Source organism: Tachypleus tridentatus, chromosome 9 (assembly GCF_004210375.1).
Source record: "Tachypleus tridentatus isolate NWPU-2018 chromosome 9, ASM421037v1, whole genome shotgun sequence".
Taxonomy (NCBI): domain Eukaryota; kingdom Metazoa; phylum Arthropoda; class Merostomata; order Xiphosura; family Limulidae; genus Tachypleus; species Tachypleus tridentatus.
This window is the reverse complement of record NC_134833.1, coordinates 51,520,402-51,546,816: the sequence shown is the minus strand read 5'-3', so window position 1 is coordinate 51,546,816 and position 26,415 is coordinate 51,520,402. Positions and strand designations below refer to the sequence as shown.

Here is a 26,415-nt window from a genome sequence, read left to right as displayed (position 1 = left end):
TGTTTTGAAGGCTGTTCATGCAGATTATATTTTACTTTTGAAAGGTGAAGATATTAAAATCATAAAATATTTCAAGTATATCTTTTATTTTCAAAAAGACAACAGTTGGATAACTCAGAATGAGTATATTACAAGAAAGGTCTGATTTAAAATGAACTATATTTGGAAGACTGACAAAAGACACTTTTCTACAAATATATGGAATTAAAATTATGTTGTAGTATTGTGAAGCTGATCATCATATGCGAGATTTTTAAAAGTAAATTATAGGATTCTACATTAAAAGGCACATATAATTTTCAGAAAATGATTGAGGAATTGTAAGATTTTCAGTGAATTAAATAATTTTGGAGACTAGGAAGAGAGAAAGACTTAATATAATGTAATTGTAGGGAACCATAAATTTTTTGAAATAATTGAATCAGTGAGGCGATTCTGACGTGGTAATTGAAAATTTTGAATCCGATGGCTAGAATGTTACAGTACTGATTCAATCTAGGATGGATAAGCACCATTGGCAAAATGTAAATAACAGGATTTATGCTCCTCAGTATAAACTGCAGAATTTGAAAAGGAACATTTATTGATTTCAAACATTACAAACCTTTCAACTTCAGACGTTATTATTTCTACAAGGACATCAGATATTGTCCCCAGTGAAGACTTAAGGGTACTTCAAGCTTAGCCAGCTGTCAAAAGAAGTATACACGTTATCAACAAAGCTCTGTAAATATCGATAAAAGATTCAGTTCCACACCAGCTGTAAGACTCAGTATTGTTTGTAAAAGTATTGTATATAAATCATTATTAGTAATAACTGTTATTATAAATTATGTCTTTTTGTTTGTGTTAAGAAAGAAAATTGTGTGCAATTTTGTTGAGAAATATCATACATTTAATACATTAACATTTAATTAACTTTTAAATCAAAATTTCCAGTTATTTGAAATATTTTAATAGGTGATGTAATAAATCGGAGACTCATCCAAGATTTACATTATACATAAGTAACACTTGTAGTCACCGATTTTATAATCAAGCGACTGTCGTAAGTTTGGCAACTGAATCAAGGTTAAGTCATTAGTATTTTGGTTAACCATAATAGTTTTCATGGTTCTCACTAACATGCATTTTCTTGGCCGATTTCCTTATATAGCCAGACAAGTACTGTCATCAGCATCTTCTTCATCCAAATGTTACACCATCTAGATTTAGCATCAGGTTTTGCACTACATGTTCCTGAATCCTTTCACTGCAGATTGTAAACTGCATGAAATCTTTAATGAAGCAATCTACACTTTTCTTAACTGTACTCTTAACACTGAATATTTTAACCTCACTCACAGAGATCTGTTGTGATGGTAACAACCTTTTTTCCAAGGAGTATATTCCAATACTTGGTTTGGACATTCTAAGCAATGGAAGATACAGAGTAGTGGACGTGCTAAAGGGCTCCCAATATTTGAACAAGTATTACATCCTTGCTCATGAACCACAGGATATTGAGTTTTGTATGATTACAGGTCTCTCTGTAACTCATGACATCAAGAAGCTTACAACTGCTCCATTTCTCACTGTTGGGTGCATTATGCCTCCTTTTCTCACAAGACAGCCCAGGTTGGCAGACAGTGTCTATCAATGTAATCTCCAGTTTCTTTTGTCTGGTTTTGGAGGTGGCATTGAACAGAATTAGAGTTGAATTACCCTGATTAGTGAATGCTTTAAAGTTCTGTAGCTTTAAATAAATAAATAAAAAAAACTTTGAAAAATAAATCAGGTAGCCATGTCACAATAATTTATCTTTACTGCCTTACTCTGTGACATTCTCAGGTGCACTGATAATCTTAGGATACAAGAACAGCATCTGTAAAACTAGAAAGACATCAGAAAATGTAATGCTGATTTTTAATGAATTATTCTGGCTCTGACTAAGGTTGAAGCATAAAAAGAGACTAAACAAATTATTAAAACAAAGTAACATGCAAATTTTGTTAAATGAAAAACAATAAATGCAAACAAGTGCACTGATGATGTACAATACTACCAGTTGCCAGTTTTGAATTCTGTCTGAAGAAATTATGTCATAGTGTGAGAGAGTGTAATATGACATATACACAATTCTGCAATGCCATCATTCTTGTGATTGTACTACCAATATCAGTGATTATTATTCCAATAGTAATATATATTCCCTTGAGGTATCAACTGATCTGTTAATAAATATTATCATGTCAGTGTCTTTCATTATGCAGCAATCTTTCCCATGAGAAAGCATATTTAGCACCATAATGCAAAACAATAAGTTAGAAGAAAAACTTAGGTACATTCCTTGAGCAAATTCTATTGTCAAACCTATAAAAATACATAGAAAGGTGTCTGAATGAAAACTAATTTGAATGTCATTGGTGAATATGAAAAGCCTAAGACAGGAAATACAAAATGTGCTTTGCATACTGTAACTACTGTTGTAGCCTAAATTTTGGATATATCATAGGTTGAGTTTACTTATATTTTTCAATCCTAACTTGTAATGGAGACATGAGTCATGTGAATAGCTGATACTTTTCCTACATGAAAAATCTAAAGCACCCAATAGTCTTAAAGACTGTAGTTCAATGCATTGGAAGTGCATCACCAGCAAAAATCATTATTGTTGGTGATGTGTTATGAAGTATCTGCCTTCAAAGAAGAAGTGTTCATCATCAGGGGACATCAAACTACAATTTGATTGTTGAAAATACAAACTTTTAAATATGTTTTGGTTTAATAGCATATCTCTAGAATCACAATGAGTGAAGTCTGCAACAAAGAAATTTACAACATGTCTTCTCTCAGTTTATTATCCAGAAGATTAGTGTTAAGAAACTGCTCTTAATTCCTTTAAAGTCACACAATGCATCTTGAGCATCTAAAGCAATGGTGGTCAACCTCTGGGCCAAATGTGGCCCTTATGGGTCCAAGTTCCCCTATATCCTAAAACATCTTCCACAAACAATTTACTTTTCAAGTTACAGTTTTTATCTTATGATTGGTTAAGATGGAGGCATCTACTGGTCCTTAAGGGTGTTTGAGAACTACATATGTTGCTTTCAGATTAATTTAGATTGCCCAACACTAACCTGAGAAGATTAAAAGATGCCACTATTATACATTATCAAATCCACATTTGTAAATTCTCTCATGAAAAATACTTTAAAATTTTATGTGAACTTTTTATTGAACAAAAAAATCACTTCTAAAAACAGTATTACTGTTCATTGTTAAATCCAATTTAACCTATTTTTTTGTGAAAAACTCTTACTATAACCATGTAAGTAATCAAAAGTGCATAAACTAATTGAAATTATTACAATCACACATTTATGTACATCCTAATTGCCCCTTCTAATGATTATTTAAAATGTGATTAATTTATTTAAGTGTGATGGTCCCATTCCAATTACTAATTTATGTATTAAAATTTGCAGTACAAAACTTGTACAAAAATGAACTCCACTAGTCTAAATGTTACTATAGCCATTTTCTGAAAGAATAAGTGACCTTTATAGGTATTTCTACAAAAAACAGTATCAAATTATAAATGTTTCAAAGCTAGTAGGTTAGTAAAGGTACTTGCTTCTTCTGTCTTTGACAATTTACATTTATATAAACTCTAATAACAAAAAGTTATCGCATTAAGATATGCCCTGAACAACAGAACTGTTTAAGAGAACACACACCACACTATTCAATGATCTCAAAATATTTCTATATATCCAAGTTATCATCTGATAATTTGATAAACCAAAAACACTGTCACTTTTTTGAAAACATAATTGATTTTCCTTACATCTGAAGACAATATACACTGCAACATGACAGTTAAAATGTAATTATCTGACTTAGGTTATGACAAACAAAAAAGATGCAGCTTTCTGTGAATTAGTCAACACAAGAAAATGTTTCCTTTACATTTTCTTGAGGTACCTATTCAACATTTCCTAACTGATCATAATTTCATGAAAATCTTTAAACAATACAATACCACAAGTAAATTGCAACCTATAAACACTACCTATAAAGGTAGTGCTTTTGCAGTTTTCAAACATTAATGTAAGTTCCAAGGTCTAATATGTATTGATTCACACTTGTAAGAGTTCATTGTCATTCAATATGCATCAGTAACTACCACATGTTTTATAACAATGTGGGCACCTCTAAAATCTACTGATATTTCTTTTAACAGAAAAATAAACTTGTCATCAAGACACAGAGCCAGTAATAGGTCTTCGAAACAGCAGCACATGAGGTTCTGGAAAGGAAATAAAATTTTTAAAACAACATTTTGTGGTTTACAGTACTTTTAAGTAATTTTAACAATTACAGTCCTTTTCATTTAATTATAAGGTTTAAATTATTAAATAAAATCATACACAGAAGAAAATTAATATTTAACTTTTGTCTCAATATGTATTATGGTCCTTAATGTAAAAGGAAGGCTGATTCTTAAGAAATTAACTTCAACTCTAAGTTCTGGGGAAAGAAACGTTAAACATATAACAATTTATGCTGAGGCAAAAAAAATTAAACAATATACAACTGTATTAAAGAGGTTGCTAATTAGAAATGATGGAAATAAAACATGTTAATGAAGCTGAAATTTAATCCCTCCATAAAGGTTTCAACCATGGCCAAATCCAAGCCAATACAGAACTCCTTAAACATTCTTTAAAAAAAAACAAAAAAAACTCAAGTATTACAAAATAAAATATTTTACAAATAAAAATGTTGTATTTGGCCATACATAAATTATCTGCATGTACACATTTTTGTAATAGGACTACATTACTAAATATTAAAAGTACAAAAGAACACATTATATAGATGTGAATTATAATTTATAACACTTTGATTGTAGATAACATGTTAGGATTTACTGGAAATAATTTTGTCTTCACTAAACAATTTATATCATATGTTTGGCATAAAAGAAATTCTAACTGTAGATTCTTGTCACTCCATGATTTATTTGGAAGCAAAAATGAAGATTCAGTGCATGCAACAATGTACAGCATGTTATATAATTTAATAATTCACAAAATACTTTTAGCTACAGTTTGAATATATGATCAACACAGATGATTAAGTTTACCAAGTTAAGTACACTAATTGGTAAAATTACTGAATGAATTATCAGCCTACCTGGACTATGTACCATATAATGTTCCCAACCTGGTGACTGTTGAACACCCAGATTTCTCCATTCTGTTTCAGTCATTAGATGAGTTTTTGGCACAAGTGCAGCAATTTCTGGAGGAAGTATTACATGTCTACAAGAAATATTAAAATGAAAGTTAAGATTTATGGGAAGGACTAGTTTCTGTCATGGCAAGCATCAGGTTGATCGTGTAAAATTCTTCCTGCTGACACTTTCTGGTAGTTCATTTATTTTTGATTCAAAATCAGAAATGTGTGAAAAAATAACATTTCCATTTCATCTTTTGTCTCCCACAAACCACTACTCATTCAGTACTACAACTTATTAGTTTGACTAGATAATGAGAGATAAAAACTGCCTGAAATGATATTTATGCTGTGCACCATAATACTTTAAAAGTTAAGCTTTAAATGTTAAAATGTGGTGAAGTGCAAAAAACCAACAACAACCAATATTTAAAACTTGTGAAGAAAATCAAATAAATTGAAATTTGTATACTAATTATGGTCCATTGTGCCACAAAAAATATTAAAGAGAAAAGCAGACACAATTTAAAAGTAAGTATGGACCCTGGAAACTGCCTCAAAACTAACTGAAAAAGTTGTAAAATAGCCACACACACAAGTTTAGGTTGGCTAAAATACTATTATCCCATATGATAGAAGTCACCTTTGAATGAGCTTGCTGTAGAATGAAACAGCTAACAGCTATCCCAGGTAACATTTTCTTGGTTCCTCTGCTCTGAGAAAATTGCAAAATTTTGTTTCTAATATATAAATTATCTAGCAAAGTTAAGTACATAAATACCTCCCACTGCATTACATTACTTTTCTGATGTAAAAATAATTACATACAGAGGTCAACTTGTGCAATTGACTACACAACTGTATTAAAGAGGTTGCTGAACAGAAATGGTGGAAATTAAACATGTTAATGAAGCTGAAATTCACCATGACTATTAGATTTTACTTCTAATGCAAAGTTCATTTTCAGTCAATATGCAGGAAGGGAAAAGTCAGAAGGCTCAGCAGAAGGAATTATGACTGAGCTAGCAAATAAGACACCATCAAATGGACCTGTGAACTTAAAGGAGATAAATACGTGTAAGCACAAAGGACGAAATCAGACCATTCCTGACAGTATTGATGCATGCTGAACAGAAGAGAACCAAATAAAAGAAGCTTAGCATTTTCATGTGTGACAAAATTGTCAATGTTTGGAGTGCCTAGATGATAGCAAACCCATTAAAAATATGAGGATTGTAACACTTTAGAAAAGGGATCCCATGAGAGGTTTCATTGATCCTGTAAAGTCCACAGTAAAAAATGCACAGGAAGATGATCCAAGATAAGTGGTTCCAAGTGAGCAATGCACCCAATAACAAAATCTCTCATGCAGGAAGAGAAGTATAGAATAGAGTTTTAAAACCAAACCCTTTGTAGCCTACAAGTGTAACAGAAAATGCTGTGCCCTGCTGAGGTGGGAGGTGAAGAATACACCCAAATGAACCACATATTTGGCAGGTGTGAGATGAAACTCTGTTTTGGCTAGCAGAGCTAGATGAGCCACCTCATGAAGAAGAATAGTATAGTTAGGAGTCCTGTCAAGACAGCTGAAAGATGCCAATCATCCATGAAATGGTAAAATCTCAATCCCAATTGAATGTATGTACTAAAAAAAAAATTCAGCTGTGACCAGACAAAAAGGAAGAGCTCAGAACTAATAAATGCAACCAAGATAAAATCTAAGTGCTGGGGAGATGGGAATACAAAGACAAGTGACGATAATAATCAGAAACATCAATCTTCATACACAGCCTAGAAAAAAAAATCTTCAGAAGAAAACTCCACATGGTAAAATGAAAAAGGTAAAGAAACTGACAAAGATGATATAGAATGAGGAAAGGATGTCAACCTCCAGTGTACTGGAAAACAAGTATATTGAAAAAAATTCTAGAAAATGAGTGGGAAACCATTCTGATATCATCCTTGGGCATAAGGTATGGCATAACCTAAGAGAAACACTGATAGGATCTCCTGGAGAAGGGAAAGGAGACAAAGGAGGAAAATGGGAAAAACAAAAGGAAAAGCCAATGGATAAATCTTGTAGTTCCCAATGGTCAGCTGCAAAAGAAAGCCATAGATCTACAAATTAAGCCAAATGATTCTCTACTGTTCCTGAGCCCAGTAGAGAGTCAATGATGAGACTGTTTGTAATGAAACATATGGATAGTGGAAGAACAGATGGAAGGAAAGGAATGAAATTAAAGTACAGAGAGCAGAGGTGTTTGGAAAATGGGAGACAGCAACTGGAAGAGAAAAAAACATGGATAGAAAGATAGTCATGGAAGAATGTTGGTGCACAGCCTCAGCCTACAAAGAACTGGGTACCCAACCAAACACACATTTAGCAAAGGAAAAGAGCTACATGAAGATCCTCCAAGATAAAAGGGAGGTAAATGAACTCAGATGAGAATGGTTTCCCTCCCCAACAAATCACAGCAACAGAGTAACCAAGTCAGAAGACACAAAGCCAAGAAAGAACATACCAACATCAAGGAAGGAAACAAGTGTCCACTGAAAACCCCTCAGGAAAACAGTGGATGGTTTCCAAAAGGAGATAGAAAGAGTATAAATAACAAAAAAGGGGTAGTGTGTGGGAAGCAAAGGAAAAAAGTGAGCTTAAGAAAGACTAACAAAGGATAACTGATCATGTAGGTAAGTAGGTAGGTGTTTCATGTTTATTGGTACAAAGCTACAAGGCTATCTGTGTTAAACAAGATGTAGTACACTATAATGGTATATGGAAATGAGGGTAAAAATATGTAAAATTAAGACCTGCCAGGAAGACTAAATCATTAAGTTCAAACTTGCTGTCAGTCACCTGAAGTTGGCCTTTCCAGTCCTGGGTTAAGGTCAAAATAAAATTAAAATGTGTAAAAGAAATCATGCTAAATCAGTGTATAGTCCAATAAATACCTTAAATTAAGTTAAAAAAAACCAATGGCTCTTAAAAATGCAAAAACATGAGTGAGACAGCCAGTTTGGAAGCATACATAAGAGACGGTGAATATACAGAAGGGGTTCATGGGACTCCACAAACAAACTTTGGACTGGAGAAATATGAAAGGTCCTGATGGTGGACAGGATCCAGCATTTTCAGTGCTGAGGTTCTGGCAGAACCATAAACCATAGACCCATAGTCAAGATTAGATCAGATAAGGGCATGATAAATTTTAAGCATGGAGTATTGATCTGCTTCACAAGAGGTAGAAGAGAAGAAATGGAGGATGTTCAATGCTCTTATACATTTGACACAAAGTTGCTTGATATGGGAAATAAAGTTTAATTTACAATCAAATATAAGACCTGAGAATGACAGGAAGTACAACATCATCAATACGAAGTTCTGGATCTGGATGAATACCCCGTTGGCAATAGAAATGTACACAAACAGTTTTAGAGAGGAAAAGTTGAAAACCAATTGCTGTGATCCACTTAAGTATATGACTGATTTCAGTTTGTAGCTGCTGCTCAATAAACCTCATGTTTGATGACTGACATGAGATGTGAAAGTCATCAACGAAAAGACCATTTGCAACTGTAGGGGGCAGCTGTTCACTGATGGCATTAATCTTTATAATGAAAAGTGTGACACTTACAACACAGCCATGAGGGACTCCAAGTTCCTGTGGGAAAACACAGGAAAGTGTTGAGCCCTCACAAACCTGGAATCAGCAGTTCATTAAAAAATGCTTAATAAGAAGTGGCATATTGCCACACAATCCATATGAGTGAATGTCTCGCAAGATGCCATATCTCCATGTTGTATCATAAGCTTTTAATAAATAAGAAAAAATAGAAATGATGTTGCCGCTTCTAAAAGGATTCTCTAACTGATGTTTCAAGGCAAATAAAGTGATTTATTGTGGAGCGCTCTCTTCGGAATCCACATTGAGCAGGTGTGAGAAGGTTGTTTGATTCAAGGAACCAAACAAAATGAGCATTAATCATCCTCTCTAAGGTCTTACTGGGACAACTCATCAAAGCAATGGGATGATAATTCGAAGGAATCTTTGGATCCTTCCCTGGTTTAAGAATAGGGCATATAACAGCTTGGTGCCAAGCATCAGGAAAGACATTCTCCTGTCAGGAGAATAGTAAGAGAGGCAGGAGAAAGGTGGTGTAGCATCTCATGATGTATATCATCAGGTCCAACTGATATATTGCCAGATCAATGAAGTGCAAGTTTGAGTTCCACCAGTGTAAGAGGGCAATTGTTGTCATAGAGATGATCAGTCGAAAAGGAAAGAGGCAGATGTTCAACTCGTGTTTTAATAGCTAAGAAGGAAGGGGTTGAGTTTGAAGAGCTAGAAACATGAGAGAAACATTCACCAAAAGTAATGGCAATGCTCTGAACATCAGCAACTTCATGGCCATTGAATATTAAGATCTTATCCCATATGACTTTTGAACTGTTGGTTGAAGAAATGCTTGAGGTATATTTAATCCAAGATTCCTTTCAGCTTTGAGGTCTAACTCGCCAAGCCTATGCACGGGCTTGCTGATATGCAATGCAGTTTGTAAGTATGGGATATCTACAAAATTTATCCCAAGCATGTTTTTGGGTTTTCAATGTCATAGAACAAGCAGAATTCCACCAAGGACAGAGATGCCGTGGGAAAGATGTCAAAGTTTTGGGTACACTGAGCAGCTGCTTAGACAATACAGTTAGTTTCTGCTGCTACACAATCATCCATCAATGATTTACATAAGATGGCAGGATCAAGTTCCAAGAAAGCAGTGAAAGAGGGCCAGTTGGCCTGGTCCAACTTCCACTGAGGCACATGGGTCAGGTGGCACTGACCACAACCAATCTCTCTTTATATGAGAGGAAAATGATCACCACCTTGTGGATTGATGTCAACCTCCCAAGAAAAGCATGTGAAAAGCGACGGGGAGCAGACAGAAAGATCTATAGCAGTAAATGACTAACTGGGTGCATGAAAATACATGTAAGACCCAGTATTGAAGAGAGACAGGTTGTGATTCAGAAGCATATGCTCTATAGCATGACCCTTCAACATCAATACTAGAGCCACCCCAGAGGGGATTATGCCCAGTGAGATTCCCCAAAATTAAAAAGGGGGTTGGCAGTTGCTCAGTGGTCTGATGGATGATAATTTTTTCCAGGGGTAAGGTACAGAGAGAAAACATTGATGGTACAACCCAAGGAGATACCGATGATTACAGCCTCCAAGGGCGTATTCAATGACAAAAACGGGGTGAGCATATGTTGATCAACCAGCAGTGCTACTTCCCCATGTCCTTGTCCTACACATGATCTGTCATTTCAATATAAGGAGTATTGTCAAATTGTGACTGTATTAGTAGGTTTTAAAAATGTTTCCTGTAAAGAAAGGCATTTGAGATGATAAAAGTCAATCAAATCTTTGATGTCATTCACATTTGATTGAAAACCTTGACAGTTCCATTGAATTAGCATGGCCATTTTTATTTATTTGGGAGGAGACCTTCTGCTTGCAACCTCACTTTTTTTATTTACTGGATGTGGGTTGGTCACTCTCTAGTGATCTTGCTCTAGATCAAGTAGGCAGGTCAGAGTTTGTAGACATATATTCCAGTGATTGAAGATATGAATGAATGGATTGTTTAATTTTTGAGGTATCAAGAGAGGAAGACCCCAAGGAAACACCTGGGCTTGAACAAGGTGAAGTTGGGCAATGACTGGAAGATGTGGTAGGGACAGAAATAGAAGTAGATACTGATTCTTTAACTTTGTTGATTTTGGAGAGTACTAGATTAAAATGTGCTGTTAAGGATTCTGTAGGAGTAATGAAAAGGTCTGTCTGGACTCCTACTGTAGTTGTGGAATGGATTACAACAGCAAATTGTAAATAGTAATTTCCGAGGCTCTTGATAAGTAATATTATGAAATGTCTTGATATGTTGTATTTCTTTCTCTTCCACCCATTTAGGGCAAGAAGTAAAATAGAAAGGATGTGGACCATTACAGTTAACACAATGCAGTTCTAGTTAGCATTCAAAAGCATCATGGTCTTTATCAGCAGAACGAGCACATGTTAAGGAAACACGGCAAGATGTTTTTGTGTGACCAAATCATTGACAAGGAAAACATCTAACAGGGTTAGGAATATAAGACTGCACCTTACAATTCAGATAACCTGCCTTGATTGTGGAAGGAGGACACGATGTTATAAATGTTAATATTAGAACATCTGTCAGCTCCATAATCCCATGTCCATGAGTAAAAATTCAGCGCAGGATCTCTGACTTTGGAATGGTCTTTAAATCCATCTCAATTATAACTCCTCTGGAAGAATTCAAAGTAGAACAAAAAGTAGCCTCAATGGGTATATTCCCAATGGCCTTCGAGTTCAAGAGGAGTTTGGAATATTGTGATAAAGCTGTTTCCACTAAAAATAAAATGAATAAAAAATGAAGACATCTGCCCTGGGGTTTATCAGTTAAAGAACGTATAATTAAAAATCACGGGACAGATTTAAATTGTGAGTTTGACTGTACAGACTCATCAATGTGCGGTCGGTTGCCAGTAGTTGGATTTTTTTCTATGCTGTCATGCTTGTTTATTTTTTTGTTTGAGGGATATTCATAATAAAAAAAGAATATTTCAGTGCCCACTGACCCCACCCACCAAGGAGCCCTACGAGGGGATGCACTACAGTGCCATATAAGGTCACTGCAGCGACACCAGGGTTTCCTGAGCACTATTCCTGAACATCAGCATCAGAAACAATGTCCACAACACCTGTTGAGAACATTCTATGCCGGCATTCAGTTGATCCTGGGTCAAATGGACTGGCCGAATGATCTTGGGGAGGTGCCCCCAACATTGCCCATCTACAGGAAATTAAAAGCCACAGAGTTGTGTTAGAGTTGGACCCTCAACTACCAGGATTCTCTCCTCCCCTTCACAGGTCGCCACGCACAGCAAACACGCAGGTGTATGTTTAGATCCCAGAGGAAGTAAACTGAAAGTACAGGACCTTCTCTGGGAGGTCTCCTTACCACGTACACATATCCACATTGAGGGGATAATTGATCAGAACCCCAAGCCCAGTTAGAGACTCTAAAGTTTGGAATCCACAAAAAGGTTTAACTAGATTGTACACCAAGGCATACCATTCTGCATGGAGGAAAAGAAAGGAAAGAATAATGAGAAAAAAGGTTATACACTTGAAGGAAAGATACAGAATGCCAAGGTAGATCCACGTGATTTAGGCATTGGGAAGAGACTATCTAAAATCCACATCCATGCAATGTCCTTCCATCAACAAAAAAGAACAAGTAACAACAGGGAACTTATACAAGTATTTGGAATTAAGACACATTGACACAGGTGGAGAGAATCACACTACTTAATTTGTCTGATAAATATAATGGCATATAAATGTTGGAGCAGTCAACGTCGCATTCAAATATACCATTGTTTAAATGGGCAGAGAAAAGAAACTTTTGTCAGAATAAAGCCATAGTGTGAGTTTATGTAAGTGTTTTGAAATTGAGTTTCAACAAGAAAATTAGTTTAAAATGGTTCTTCAATATATGACAATAAAATTGACCAATATGATTCAACAAGCAAAATGTTTTCCAAAAAGCATGAAAATGCATTATATATATATTTGTACTACTATCATAACTCCTACAAATCTTTATAATATATATATACACACACACCAGAAGCAACAGAAAATCACATACATGATAAAATGCATCATCTGACTTGTAGAAGAAAAATAATGTAATGATGAAATTTTTTATTTTTACTTTTGCAGTTTAGTACATGGTGTACATAAAGTACCTAAATTATAGTAAAAACATGCAAAAAAATATGGTATAGGTTAGTGATGGGCAATTGGTTAACCATTTAGTTGATAAATTGGTGATATTTTTTACAAAGTAAATAAAGTGCATTTTTGACCCAAATAAATAATTTGAGAAAGCTGAGTAATGAGTTAATTTTATGATCAACTAAACACTTAACCATTACTAGCATAGGCAGCATGGGTAGATTGGCTGAGTCTTATGTTTGTATTTGCCAATGTCATAAACAGATGGCAGCATATATGGATGTAAAAGGAAAAATATTTTGACTGCTGTGGAGAAAAGTCTATTTCCACACTTAATAGCAGTAAAGATTAAATCAACTTTAGTTGATTTTGGGAGTGAAAGGGTGAAGCAGAAAGATAAAGAATTACTTAATCTTGCTTTTATTGTAACAACACAACCAGTGAATTAAATGTTTAACATAACTTATCTGAATATTAAATACATACTTACCTATACTCATATTTATCATCATAGTACTTCTCAGAATACTGAATCTGTGTTTCTGGCATATCAGTGTCAGACTAAAAAGAATGAAAAAACAAATAAACACTTGGAAGAAGTCATGCACGTTTATTTACAAAATCTTTTTGAAGAAGAAAAAACTATGGTATGAACAATATACATGAGTGGGAAAAGGTTTGCCTTTTTTATTGCAAAGACCCTTAATCCTGTTATTCAGAAGCATTAAACTATTATTTAAGAATTGTGAAGGAATAATGTTAAAAGTACTTGAAAAATACAGCTTAAAACATCATCAACGAACATTGCATTAAAAATGGTCAGGTCAAATGGTGAAAGAAATTAGGTTGACAGGTAAATAAGAGGATCCCAAGAATCATCATGGTTCACAAGTTTAATGTGTGAGTTTCAAACAGTAACAAAATGCAGACCCTGGAAATGTCTTGCACAAGATAAATTGGACAATGACAACAAAGAAAGCATGCAAAAGACAATAATAACAAAATCTTTATTTATATGCATGAGTAAGCTTCACTTAACTGGCTAGCTTAGGTAATTGTTACTGAAGTTTGAAGCTCTTTATAGAGGTAGAGAGCAGAATAAGTTCATCTCAGCACAAGATAAATATTAAAATGAAAAAAACATTCCAACACAGGACAAGGACAAGCTCTAGAATCAAGGATACGATACTGTTACATCACAACCTGTGACCCTCAGATCACATATGATCATAACCACAAATTTTGGAGAATTAACTTCTACAACTCTCTATGCTATCTATTATGATAAGTATAACCCTAATCCATAACATTATGGTATAAAAAATGAACACAAAACAAGTATAAGGGTATAAAACAATCATTGAAATACAGGATTAAGACAAGAATAAGACCCTTCCTCATCCAAATTACAAAGGATGTCGTGATGTGAAAAACCCCAAATACAACTGAATATATCTAAGTAAAAAAAATATATTGTTTAACAGTTCTAGAAAAGAAAATTATGAGTTGATGTAGTAAAATACATAAAAGGAAATGAAGGTAAAACAAAACATCATTGAAAAACAGAAAAAGCATAAAACCAATGTTGACACCTAGTCTACAATGTTAAGAGAGAAAGCAGAGTAAAAGAAGTTGTAAAGTACTTACTCTAGCAAAATGATAATGATCATAACCCACCAGTAGGACTAACAGGTAAGTTCAAGAACTACCGTCAGTCACCTGAAGTTGGCCTTTCCAGTCCTGGTTCCCGGGTTATGTGTCATAGCAGCCATTATTGAAATGTAAAATAATAGAAGTTTTAAAAGACATAAAGCAAAATCGTAATAATGAGTAGTTAAATGTCCAGTAAAAAGGTAAAAGTAAAATAAATGGAGTAAAATTTGTAAAAGTAAATGAAGGTAAAAACAAAACAGCAATTAAAACATAAAATGGTGTGAAACCAATGTTGACATCCAGTTTACAAAGTTGTAAAGGACTTCCTGTAGCAGAATGGTAATGATCATAACCTGCCAGGAAGACTAACAGGTAAGTATAAGAACCACCGTCAGTCTTTCCAGTCCTGGTTCCGGGTTATGTGTCATTATGGCCAGTACTAAAAGGTAAAGTAATAAATGTGTTAAATGACATGCAGCAAAAGTGTAATAACAACTCGCCAGGACGACTAACGAGTAGTTCAAACAGCAGCGTTAGTCACCTGAAGTTGGCCTTTCCAGTCCTGGTGTCGAGTTATTTAATGTTCTGGCCATTTTCCAATGTCAAATTGAACAAGAGAGAATGAAACTGTAAAAAGGGAACCACAATTAAAAAGGTGTAATGAATAAATATTCAACACTTAAATGAGATTAAAAAGATTAATGGCCATTAAAAAACTAAAAACTTTATCAAGGTGGACAGTGTCACCATCACCAATAACACTGTCCAATGTTACAGATAAACCCTGGGAAAAAACATGTTTAAAATATTGCCGTCGTTGAGAATTGTAACGATGGCAAGAAAGTAAAATGTGGCTTATAGTGATTTGAGTGTTACACAAACTACACACTGATACATCAGCTCCAGATAAAAGAAAACGATGAGTTAAAAAACTGTGGCCAATGTGTAGTCTAATTAGAACAACTTCCTCCTTCCGAACCTTACGGAAGCTAGATGGCCAAAGCCCAATAAAGGGTTTTATGTGAAAAAGCTTGTTGTTGCATTGCTCACTCCAAGTGGACTGCCAGCTAGCACGGAGCCAAGCCTTGAATACAAGACCATAGTCCATGTACGGAATAGGCACAGTGGTGATAATGCCAGAGCAGATAGATTTAGCTGCCGTGTCTGCAAGCTCGTTCCCTAAATACCAACATGGCCTGGTATCCAGAAAAACAGGATAGAAGCAGCAATTAATGAGAAATGGGCCAGTTGGTTTTGAATATCAGTGAGAACAGGGTGTGAGCCAACGTGTAGCGATTCCAGGGCCAGTATAGAACTAAGCGAGTCAGCATAAATAGTGCAGTTGGAGTACTGCTCAGCTTCAATATGATCCAGGGCAAGAGATATGGCATACAGTTCAGCAGTGAACACAGAAGCTGTAGAGGGGATTCTGCTCACAACCACCGAACCGCAGCAAACCATAGCAGAGCCCACTGAATTACCTGATTTGGAACCATCTGTATAAATGGGAATGGAATGACTGTTTGAAAGATGTTCATTAAATAAATGACGGTACTTCCAATCTTGAGTATCTGCCCGTTTCAAATGACTGAAAGAAAGGTCACATTTGGGGGCTGTAATAAGCCATGGTGGGATGAGCTGACCTGTGGAATTTGCAATGTTATCCAAAGACAGACCCAATTCATCCAATTACGCCTGGATGCGAATGTCAAATGGAGCAATGACAGATCGTCTGTTCTGAAAAAATATGGCCCACTAAGGAAGGAAAACACATCCCCAGGTGGGATGCTTTGGTAAGGAACAAAGTTTTGAAGAAATATAGTAAAGATAGTTGCAAACGGCAAAGGCGCAGAGAAGGTTCATGAGATTCAACATATAAACTCTGAAATGGAGAGGTGTGGAAAGCCCCAGTGCAGAGTTGAAGTCCTTGGTGATGAATGGGGTCCAGCAACTTTAAGGCCAAGGGTCTGGCAGAGCCATAGACCATTGATCCACAGTCGAGTTTTGATTGAATAAGAGCACGATATACCTTTAACATAGAACATCGATCTGCTCCCCAACTGGTAGTAGAGAGGACACGGAGGATGTTCAGTGCTCTTGTGCATTTGACACAAAGCTGCTTTAAGTGTGGTATAAAGGTCAGCTTACGGTCAAAGATAAGCCTCAAAAACTTGGTCTCAGGGACCACTGGCAGCGAAACTTCATCAATATGAAGTTCAGGATCAGGGTGAATACCCCGTTGGGGGCAAAAGTGCATGCAAATGGTTTTAGACAGAGAGAAATTAAAGCCGTTCGCTTTAGTCCACTTCAGTACACGATTGAGGGCAGTTTGTAGTTGACGCTCAATATATCTCATGTTTGACGACTGACATGAGATGTGAAAGTCGTCGACAAACAGCCCATTCACAACAGTGAGAGGGAGTTGTTCAGTGATGGCATTTATCTTTATACTGAAAAGTGTGACACTCAAAACACAGCCCTGAGGGACTCCAAGTTCCTGTACAAAAGAACGGGAAAGTGTCGAACCCACACAAACTTGGAATCTCCTGTCCATTAAAAAATTTTTAATAAACATGGGTAAATAACCACGTAACCCATATGTATGGAGGTCTCGCAAAACTCCACACCTCCATGTTGTGTCATAAGCCTTCTCAATGTCAAAGAATATTGACATAAGATGTTGGCATTTGAGAAAGGCTTCTCTGATTGATGTTTCAAGTCGAATTAAGTGGTCTGTGGTGGAGTGCTGTCATCGGAACCCACACTGGGTGGGTGAGAGGAGGTTGTTTGTTTCAAGGAACCAAACAAGACGAGCATTAACCATCCTTTCTAAGGTCTTACAGAGACAGCTCGTCAACGCAATTGGACGGTAGTTTGAAGGAATCTTGGGATCCTTCCCTGGCTTAGAGAAAGGTAAAATAATAGCCTGGCACCAGGCATCAGGAAAAACATTCTCCTGCCAGATCTGGTTAAAGACAATTAGAAGGACATCAAGAGAAGCAGGAGATAGATGGTGCAGCATGTCACAGGGTACATCATCAGGTCCAACAGATGTACTGCCAGACCGATGAAGGGTCATTTTCAGTTTCACCAGTGTAAAGGGACAATTATAGTCAAAGAGACAGTCAGTTCGAAAGGAAAGAGGTGAACGCTCTGCCCAACTCTTGATGGCCAAGAAGGTGGAGGAACAAGCAGAAGTGCTAGATACCCAGCAAAAGCTTTCACCTAGAGTATCAGCAATGCTCCGGACATTAGCCACCTCCCGACCATCAGAGAGTAAGACCGAGAGGGGGGCAGAATTGTAGTGCCCACTGACCTTTCGAATCCTGTCCCATATGACCTTGGAACTGGTGGAAGAAGATATGCTAGTTGTAAACTTAATCCAAGATTCCTTCTGGTTTTGACATCTTACCCACCTAGCATGTGCACGGGCCCATTAGAATGCAACGAGGTTTGAAAGTGTGGGATATCTATGAAAAGTATCCCAGGCCCGTTTTTGAGCCTTCCATGCTAAGTGGCAAGCAGGATTCAACCATGGACAAGGATATCGTGGAAAAACATGTCGAGGTTTTAGGAATACACTGAGCAGCTGCTTGTATAATACAGCCAGTTACCGCTGCCACACACTCGTCTATTGATGGCTGATTTATGATGGCAGGATCAAGTTCTGCAAGAGCAGTGAAAGTGGACCAGCCTGCCTGATCCAGCTTCCACCAGGGCACGCGGGTATGGTGGCATGGACCATGGCCAGTCTCTCTCAAAAGTATAGGAAAATGATCACTGCCTAGTGGAGTACTGTCAACCCTCCATGAAAAATGAGAGAATAATGAAGGGGGGCAAACTGAGAGATCAATAGTGGTAAAGGACTGACTAGGTGCATGAAAATAAGTGGAAGAACCAGTATTGAAAAGAGAAAGATTTTGATCAGAGAGCATACACTCTACAGAGCGACCCCTCCCATCAATAACAGCACTTCCCCAGAGAAAATGATGTCCATTAAAGTCCCCCAGGAGTAGAAAGGGAGATGGCAACTGTTCAACGAGAGCATCAAGGTCTGATTGATCATATGTCTCACCAGGGGACAGGTAGAGAGAACAAACAGTGATGGTATGACCCAAGAAAACACGGATGGCAATGGCCTCCAAGGGTGTGTTGAGTGACAAAGACAGAGTGGATACATGCTGATCAACCAATAGCGCCATGTCCTCGTTTATCACACAGCCTGCCATTTCTGTACAGAGAATACTGCCGAATGGTGACTGTATCAGCAGGTTATAGAAATGTTTCTTGTAAGGAAAGACATAGAGGATGGTAGGAAGCAATCAGTGTTTTGATATCATCCAGATTAGAACGTAAACCTCGACAGTTCCATTGTATCAAGGTGGCCATTTTTAATGATGGGTAGGCAAAGTGGCTGGAGAACCCTTCTGTTTATAATCACATCTTTTTTCCTTACTGTCCTTAGTCAGAGGAGGTCTATCAACCTCCATAGATCCTGCCCTGGGTCGACTGAGCAGATCTTTGTTATTGAAAGGGGATTTCAGTGACTGAGGATGCGAACGAATGATTGTTTTGCCTCTTGGGGTGGGAGAAAAAGATGTATCAGATGAAATGCCTATATTTGAAACTGAAGGATGTGGATCTTGAGATTTGTTGGAATGTGCGGGAGTAACAGAGATGGGTGTGGAAGTCGATTCATCAACCTTTTTAACCATGGAGCTTAAAAGGCTTTTCATTTATTTTGAAAACGATTCTCTTGGAGGCACAGAGAGATCTGTCTGCACTCCCACTGTAGTTGTGGAATGAAGTGCTGCAGCATATGTCTGAGATGGAGTGGCGGGCAGCAATTTCTGAGCCTCAGGATAACTAATGTTATGAGTCGTTTTCAAACGCTGCACGTCTTTTTCCTCCAACCATTTTGGGCAAGAACAAAAGTAGGAAGGGTGAGAACCATTGCAGTTGATGCAATGTGGGTCCATGTCACATTCATAGGCATCGTGGTCCTTGCCACCACAACGAGCACATGTCAGGGAACCACAACACAATGTCTTTGAGTGGCCAAACCTCTGACACTGGAAACATCGGAGAGGGTTTGGAATGTAAGGCTGTACCCTGCAAATTAAATAATCTGCCTTGATGGTGGCAGGTGCACGTGGTGATGTAAATGTTAAAATGAGGGTATTCATTGGCAGTGTAACTCCAACTTTGCAAGTGGAGATGTGCCTCACTGCAGAAACTCCTTGAGTGAAGAGACCAGCAAGAATCTCTGACTCTGGGACATTCTTCAAATCCCTCTCAACAATAACTCCTCGTGATGAATTCAAGGTAGCATGAGGGGTAACCTCAATAGGTATATCCCCAATTGCTGTTGAATTCAAGAGGAGTTCACTGTGGTGGGTTGTGGATGTTTCAACTAATATGTCTCCAGATTGAAGCTTCTTTACTGACTTTGGAGAGCCAGCAAGACCCTCTAGTCCCTTCTGAATAAAAAAGGGGGACAATTGCCCGAAAGGTTTTTCTGAAAGAGAATGTAATATAAGAAAATGAGGTACGCTTGTTACAGATGTTGAAGATTGCTGCTCAGAGTCTTCAAGACATGGTCGCTTACCTATTGACTGTCTTTTCACTTTTTTATTTAAATTTTTTGAAGGAGGATCCATAGGAAAAAAGGAAAATTTCGGTACCCACTGACCCCACCCACCATGGAGCCCTATGAGGGGACGCACTACAATGTCATGCAAGGACAATGCAGCAACGCCAGGGTTTCGTGAGCACTTTACCCAAACACCAGCATCAGGCAAAATGTCCACAACACCAGTTGAGAACTTCTAACACTGGTACTTGGTTGACTCTAGCCCAAGTGGATCCAGCCAACTGACCCAAGGGGGGCCACCCAAAGGCTGCCGTCTACAGGAATTCAAGGCCAAAGTGGTGTGTTAGGGTTGGACCCCTCAACCACCAGGATCCTCTCCTCCCCTTCACCGGTCACCATGCACGGCAAACACGTGGGTGGATGTTTAGATCCCAGAGAAGGTATCCAGACAGAACAGAACCTTCCCTGGGAGGTCCCCTCACCATGTACAGGAATCCACACCAAGGGGTAGTGCCCAGAATTTGTTAAGATCTGTATTGGGGTATTCCAGAAATACATAAACCTATAGTTTTTAATATATCTGACCTTATGACAACAGATCTCATTTGTTTTGTTTTTTTAACAATGCTCACAAAATAAATAAATCATGTACCATTACAAATATTCTTTTCTCTTATAAACCATAAAATTTTAAGTTTGATAAAAATGTTTGCAGTGCAGGTTTTCATCTACAGCTTTCACGTACTGATATCTCTTTGGAATAAATATTACAGTTAATGTTTCATATCAGAATACTGACAGCAGATGGAATGATTTAATGAATTAATTAACATAATGAATTAACTCTAAGCAGCAATGACACAGATTAAATCAAAACTGGTGTTCCTCATTATTACTATTTTCTGTTATATCAAAATCCATTTATTTAAAGTACAGCTCAAACTGACTAGCACAAAAATAATCAACTAATCAAAATTAGAGTTTCTAGTTATAACTGTTTACAATTGTTCCAACCATTTAAGTTATCAAAGTATTGCCACCAAACTTGTTTGACATATCTCTGTTATAGCAAAGCTACCGAGGTTAACAACCACTATCACTGATGTTTAACTGGCAACTAAGAGGAAGGCAACTGACTTACACCATCTTCCCCCAAATTGTTTTTGTGAACTGCTAACTGAAAGGAAGACAAATTCTCTGACACATCTACCACTAACCTTTTATTTTTAAATTGATGAGATGGAATAAAAAAACTTGCAATGTAATATACTTATAGTTTAAAATATAATTTATAATGAAAATAACACTTGTTACAGGAATATACATTACAGATTTGTGTATGTGCTTCCTTAGCCATCAAATAATTATAATGTCATAAAGTGGTAAAGTACAAGTCATGACACCACACTGTTGAGAATTTAGCTCTGTGTAACACTTGTAAATAAGTAAACGACTGACAAATCTGACTTAGCAACATTTGAAGTCTGAAGCTAATGTGACTACAGTAGCATAATCTGGATAAAAATTGTGTGAAGTATTCATAGATGTAGCACATTGCTAGTCAAAGTAACTAGGAACTCATGGTAGTTCAACAGTGAGTTATTTAGAATAATTTTTTGTGCAATGCCAGTTACAGTCCTTCAATTAAAGGTTTGCAAGTCATAGTTTACCTGTATGAGTTTTCTGTGAAACTTGTGCATCATTTTCTGAATATTCTTGAATAAACTACTTAACCACAAACAATTATAACATAAACTTGGTTAGATTAGTGTTTAACAGCAGAGTAGAAGTGATGTAACATATCCATTGTTATTACAATATGGTCGGTCCAGCACATACCCTACTAAAATAACCTTTATTTTTTACAAATATGCTTAAACATTTAATGAAAGGTTATTTTATGTCTTAACTTGTCATATGTTAAGATTCATTATAAAGAAATTGTTCAATTTTGCATCACGTACACATGAAAATTGAAAGTCATGACTGAGATACTCCAAGTAGATGTTCAGAACCTAGGATTTAAGAAAAAAAGATTACCATTAATATACCAATACCATATACAAACTTGAAAACCTCAATTACAGCTATGTTCCTATGCCATTAATGATTATCTTGAAGTTTGGTAAGCATAAAGCAACAAATATTACTAGACAAGATCTTTAATACTTTAATACATTGTCTAATGTGCAAATAGTTAACATTTTTCTAATAGTCATATACAAAACTGCCAATAGAAACACAAACAGCTAGCAATGAGTGCAATTTACTGCAATGATGATTTAAATATCAACACAATATTGTAGGTCTAATTAGTTGTTCAGATTGGTCTGCAATGTTTGCATTTAATAACACTAAATGCATCCTCACATGAAAAACTGTTGAATTTTGTGGTGATACAAATACACATTTGGGTCAATTATCCACCTGCATTTATATAATCCAAGAAAAATTTACATGATTGTCTGTTTTCAACTGCAAATGCCTTGTGTATCTAGACTTCAACTGGTTGTAAAATTTCTTGAACTGTCTTGTATTCTCTCTGAGTAGGGTGTATAATAAGTTTCTAGTGTTAAAAGTCAAGAGCTTTCAAAGAAATGTCAGTCATTTTCAGATTGTAAAATGATTAAATTTCAAACATCAGAACAGACCAAATGATTCCTGGAGAAGTGTGGATAGACAGTTTGAGTAATGGGTTGTATTACAATTTTATTAGACATCACTTGTCATCAAAAATCATACACACACAGAGTAACTCATTCCTGCACTTCAAGAATCTGCAAATGAAAATTTTGCTTGAAGTTTAAGTTATGCATTTGGCACTGGAAATTCATTTAATATTTTTTAATTAAAGTGATATACTGCTTTTCTACAGGCTGTGTTATGAGTATTAAAAAAAAATTAGAAAGTTCACTGCAGTTTCATGAATGTGGTTTTAAATCAGTAAATGATATTATGAACATTCATGAAAGAAGAAAGCATTGCCTCTGAATGAAGTATATGTGCATCTGTTCACAATGTTGGATCTGAAAACAAGTAATTCAACTATGAATCACCACCCAAAGCAAATAAAAGAAATAACATGCAAGATGAAGTGAGGTTACAAATTTAATGATTTGAAATTCAACATGCTAATATTATTGAACCTATGAATACTGAAAATTCAGAGCCAAGAAGTTTAATCAATATTCCTAAAGAGCTTGTTTTTCCAGACTGCTCAACTGGTGAGATTGATAAAGTGAACAGCACAAAGTCTAGCTGAGCTTCTGACAACATCAACATGGTTAATATACCCAACTCACACTTCCCAACTGGTATTTTGCAATTTTTCGTGTTACTGATGTCATAAAAAAAGTTTTCTCTTCCATTCAACCATAGTGGACTGACAAAGGCAAGAAGTACTAACACATGCTTTTGAACTAACGCTCGTGCATAGAAAATTTTCAAACAAAATAGATTATCAGAGTGCACAAACATACCCAAGTTTTATGAAATTAAAATGTTAGATAAAACAAATTGGATAAGTTTTATTTATTAACCTGTTTTCCAATGTAACACATAAAATATCACAACAATTAGTAATAAAAATGAATGACTATAATATTCATAACTTTTGTTCTTAATACTACTTCGTGGTAATTTACAAGTTTTGATAATACTAATTAGATGTTTAGTTATTTCATTACGATCGAACACTTTTTCAAGTATTACTACTGCTATTATTTTTAAGTCTCCACACAACAAATTACAGTGTAGTACAAAATGAGTGTGAAATTGAACTTACTTTGCAAAGTAAAACAAAGTATTCTCAAACTTACTTGTGACTTTCGTTTTTATTTGTTTAATATATATAATTATAGTTTTAGCATTTACTTCAGAATTACTAGCTGATTTTCCAGCATTTACTTAAAATTTGATATAAAAGTAAAATTTTAACAGGTAGTGGAAATAAACACTACTAGTACTAGTAACTAATAATTGATCCCAATAAATAAAATTACAATTATGACTTGTTACATACCTTGCCTTAAGACTAATGACCAAGCGGCTATTAGCTGTAAATTATTCGTAACCCAACTTTATATCAAAAACTCAAAACTTAAAAGCTATAGCATACAGCAATCACCTTAAAAAATTTATTCAGCTCATTAAATATCTTAAATAAACAGAATTTCTCAGTTTATTTTCTCAAAACAGTTTCCACTCTGTCACACCGCTCTCATATTTCAGTTAAATACAAGTTCCGTTCGCGCTACTCAAACGACCAAACAAGTCAAATCGCAACTTAACGATGACAATAAACCACTCAAGTCAAAATACATCTCAGGACGGCTGCTAGGAGTATTAACACTTACTAATAAATCAGCGAACAACTTAACAAAGTGTAAATGCTGCAGTATGAAAAAAAAGGGGACTTTAAAGTTAATAATACTTATTTAAGATATATTATTTCATTTACATAAGTGCTGATTGTTTGTTTTTGAATTTCACACAAAGCTACTCGAGCGCTATCTGTGCAAGCCGTCCCTAATTTAGCAGTATAAGACTAGAGGGAAGGCAGCTAGTCATCACCACCCACAGCCAACTCTTGGGCTACTTTTTTACCAACGAACTGTGGGATTGACCGTCACCTTATCCCGCCCCGCCCCCACGACTGAAAGGGCGAGCATGTTTGGCGCGAGGGGATGCGAACCCGCGACCCTCAGATTACAAGTCTAGCACCTTTACCACCTGGCCATACTGGGCCGAAGAAGAAAGGTCCACCCTTTTCGAAAACGTTCGGGTTACAGAGTTTTTACCATTTTGTAGTTATTGTTTGTTATCAGGCACAAAATTACACAAAGAGCTGCCAATGCTCTGCTTATCACCGGTATCAAAACCCGGTTTCTAGCAGTATAAGTCTGCAGACAATTATTTTGTAACAAATCTTTTTTAGGCTAGGCATTTTTCTGGCATCAAGAATACAGTCTTAGACAATAGCTTAATTTATGATAAATATTCAGTTAAAAACAAATCCATAAAACAATTAAGCCTTCAAATTATTGTACTCAGCAAGAAACAATTTGGTTGAGCTCTTCTTTGGGCAGAGGCCCACAGTAGGTATCGAAACCTGATTTTTAGTTTATAAATCTTCAAACTTTCCATCGAGCCACAGGTGGACTAGAAATATATATTTTACATCTGTCCAAGCAGAAGAAAGGAGTGTTCATTTTACAAACAGCTTCAAAATATATGTGACATTTCAATACACTAATTCCCAACAAATAAGTATTATAATCTTCAATGAACAACCAGCGGATAGAATAAACGATATGTACTAATGAATTAACTACATAACGTATGGCCCTTGAATAGTTACATAAACGAACTTGGGATAAGCTATTGCTTCTGGAAATAATTAAGTTTAATATTCGTGCAAAATAAACTATCTGAATTATAACAATCGTATTAAGCTTAATTTGTCTCCAGCTGGGCTCCCCCGCTAGTACAGCGGTAAGTCTACAGATTTACAACGCTAAAATCAGAGGTTCGATTTCCCCTCGCTGGACACAACAGATAGCCCAATGTGGCTTTGGTATAAGAAAACACACATACAAACATAAATTTAAACAGTCATGTATATGTTACATTTGTAAAGTGTGATCACATAAGCGCATTTTGTAAACCATACATAATCCAGGGTGGAATGGAGGAAATTGTGGCGAGAATGTGGCAGGGACTAATTCTGAGAAGTAGTCTCTTACGCCAAAGGCTGTTTACAGTCTTTGTTAGAGCTCTGTCTGTACTCTGGATTCATCATAAGAAGAAGAGGTTACTAGGTGACTAAGAGAAATGAAGGCTGCCACTATATAATATCTTTCGGTTACCTGTTTAATGTAGGAACACAGTTCAATAAAAAGGATCCAAGGTGGTGAAAGCCATACTTACTGAAAAAGTCTATTAAAACGCTCATAAAAACGCATGGTGGATGAAGCTCATTACAGTGTTCCAGAGTGTCATTAGGAAAAGTATCTAGCATCACGTCATGACCTAATTATCCTAATAGATCTCTGGAACAGTCAGAAGCCTTTCTGATCAGCAAGACACGTTGATGATGTTCCAAGACTATGTTCATCAGCT

At 36.1% G+C, this 26,415-nt stretch overlaps 1 protein-coding gene across 6 annotated transcripts; it reads right to left on the bottom strand.

The window, feature by feature from the left end:
• Positions 1-3,204: 3,204 nt before the first annotated feature.
• Positions 3,205-24,641, bottom strand: LOC143225245 (cyclin-dependent kinases regulatory subunit-like). 6 transcript variants are annotated; one of them, XM_076454309.1, is made up of 5 exons: positions 24,422-24,641; positions 14,697-14,789; positions 13,540-13,610; positions 5,182-5,309; positions 3,205-4,291 (listed from the first exon to the last, which is right to left on the bottom strand). In XM_076454309.1, the coding sequence occupies exons 3-5, from the start codon at positions 13,596-13,598 to the stop codon at positions 4,242-4,244; spliced, it is 237 nt and encodes a 78-aa protein (XP_076310424.1). In that variant the 5' UTR covers positions 13,599-13,610; positions 14,697-14,789; positions 24,422-24,641; the 3' UTR covers positions 3,205-4,241. The 6 variants fall into 6 exon arrangements, with proteins under 6 accessions (XP_076310424.1, XP_076310422.1, XP_076310421.1 ...); XM_076454307.1 differs by lacking the exon at positions 14,697-14,789 and adding an exon at positions 22,260-22,310 and having other exon boundaries at positions 24,422-24,640; XM_076454306.1 differs by lacking the exon at positions 14,697-14,789 and adding an exon at positions 22,260-22,310 and having other exon boundaries at positions 24,317-24,639.
• Between the last annotated feature and the right edge of the window lie 1,774 nt (positions 24,642-26,415).

Coding starts and splice junctions, on each gene's coding strand:
- LOC143225245 (XM_076454309.1), bottom strand. CDS start 13,598: ATGCCAGAAACACAGATTCAGTATTCTGAGAAGTACTATGATGATAAA. Junction 5,310..13,539: donor GATGATAAATATGAGTATAG/GTAAGTATGTAT, acceptor TATTTCTTGTAG/ACATGTAATACTTCCTCCAG. Junction 4,292..5,181: donor TTATATGGTACATAGTCCAG/GTAGGCTGATAA, acceptor TTTCCTTTCCAG/AACCTCATGTGCTGCTGTTT.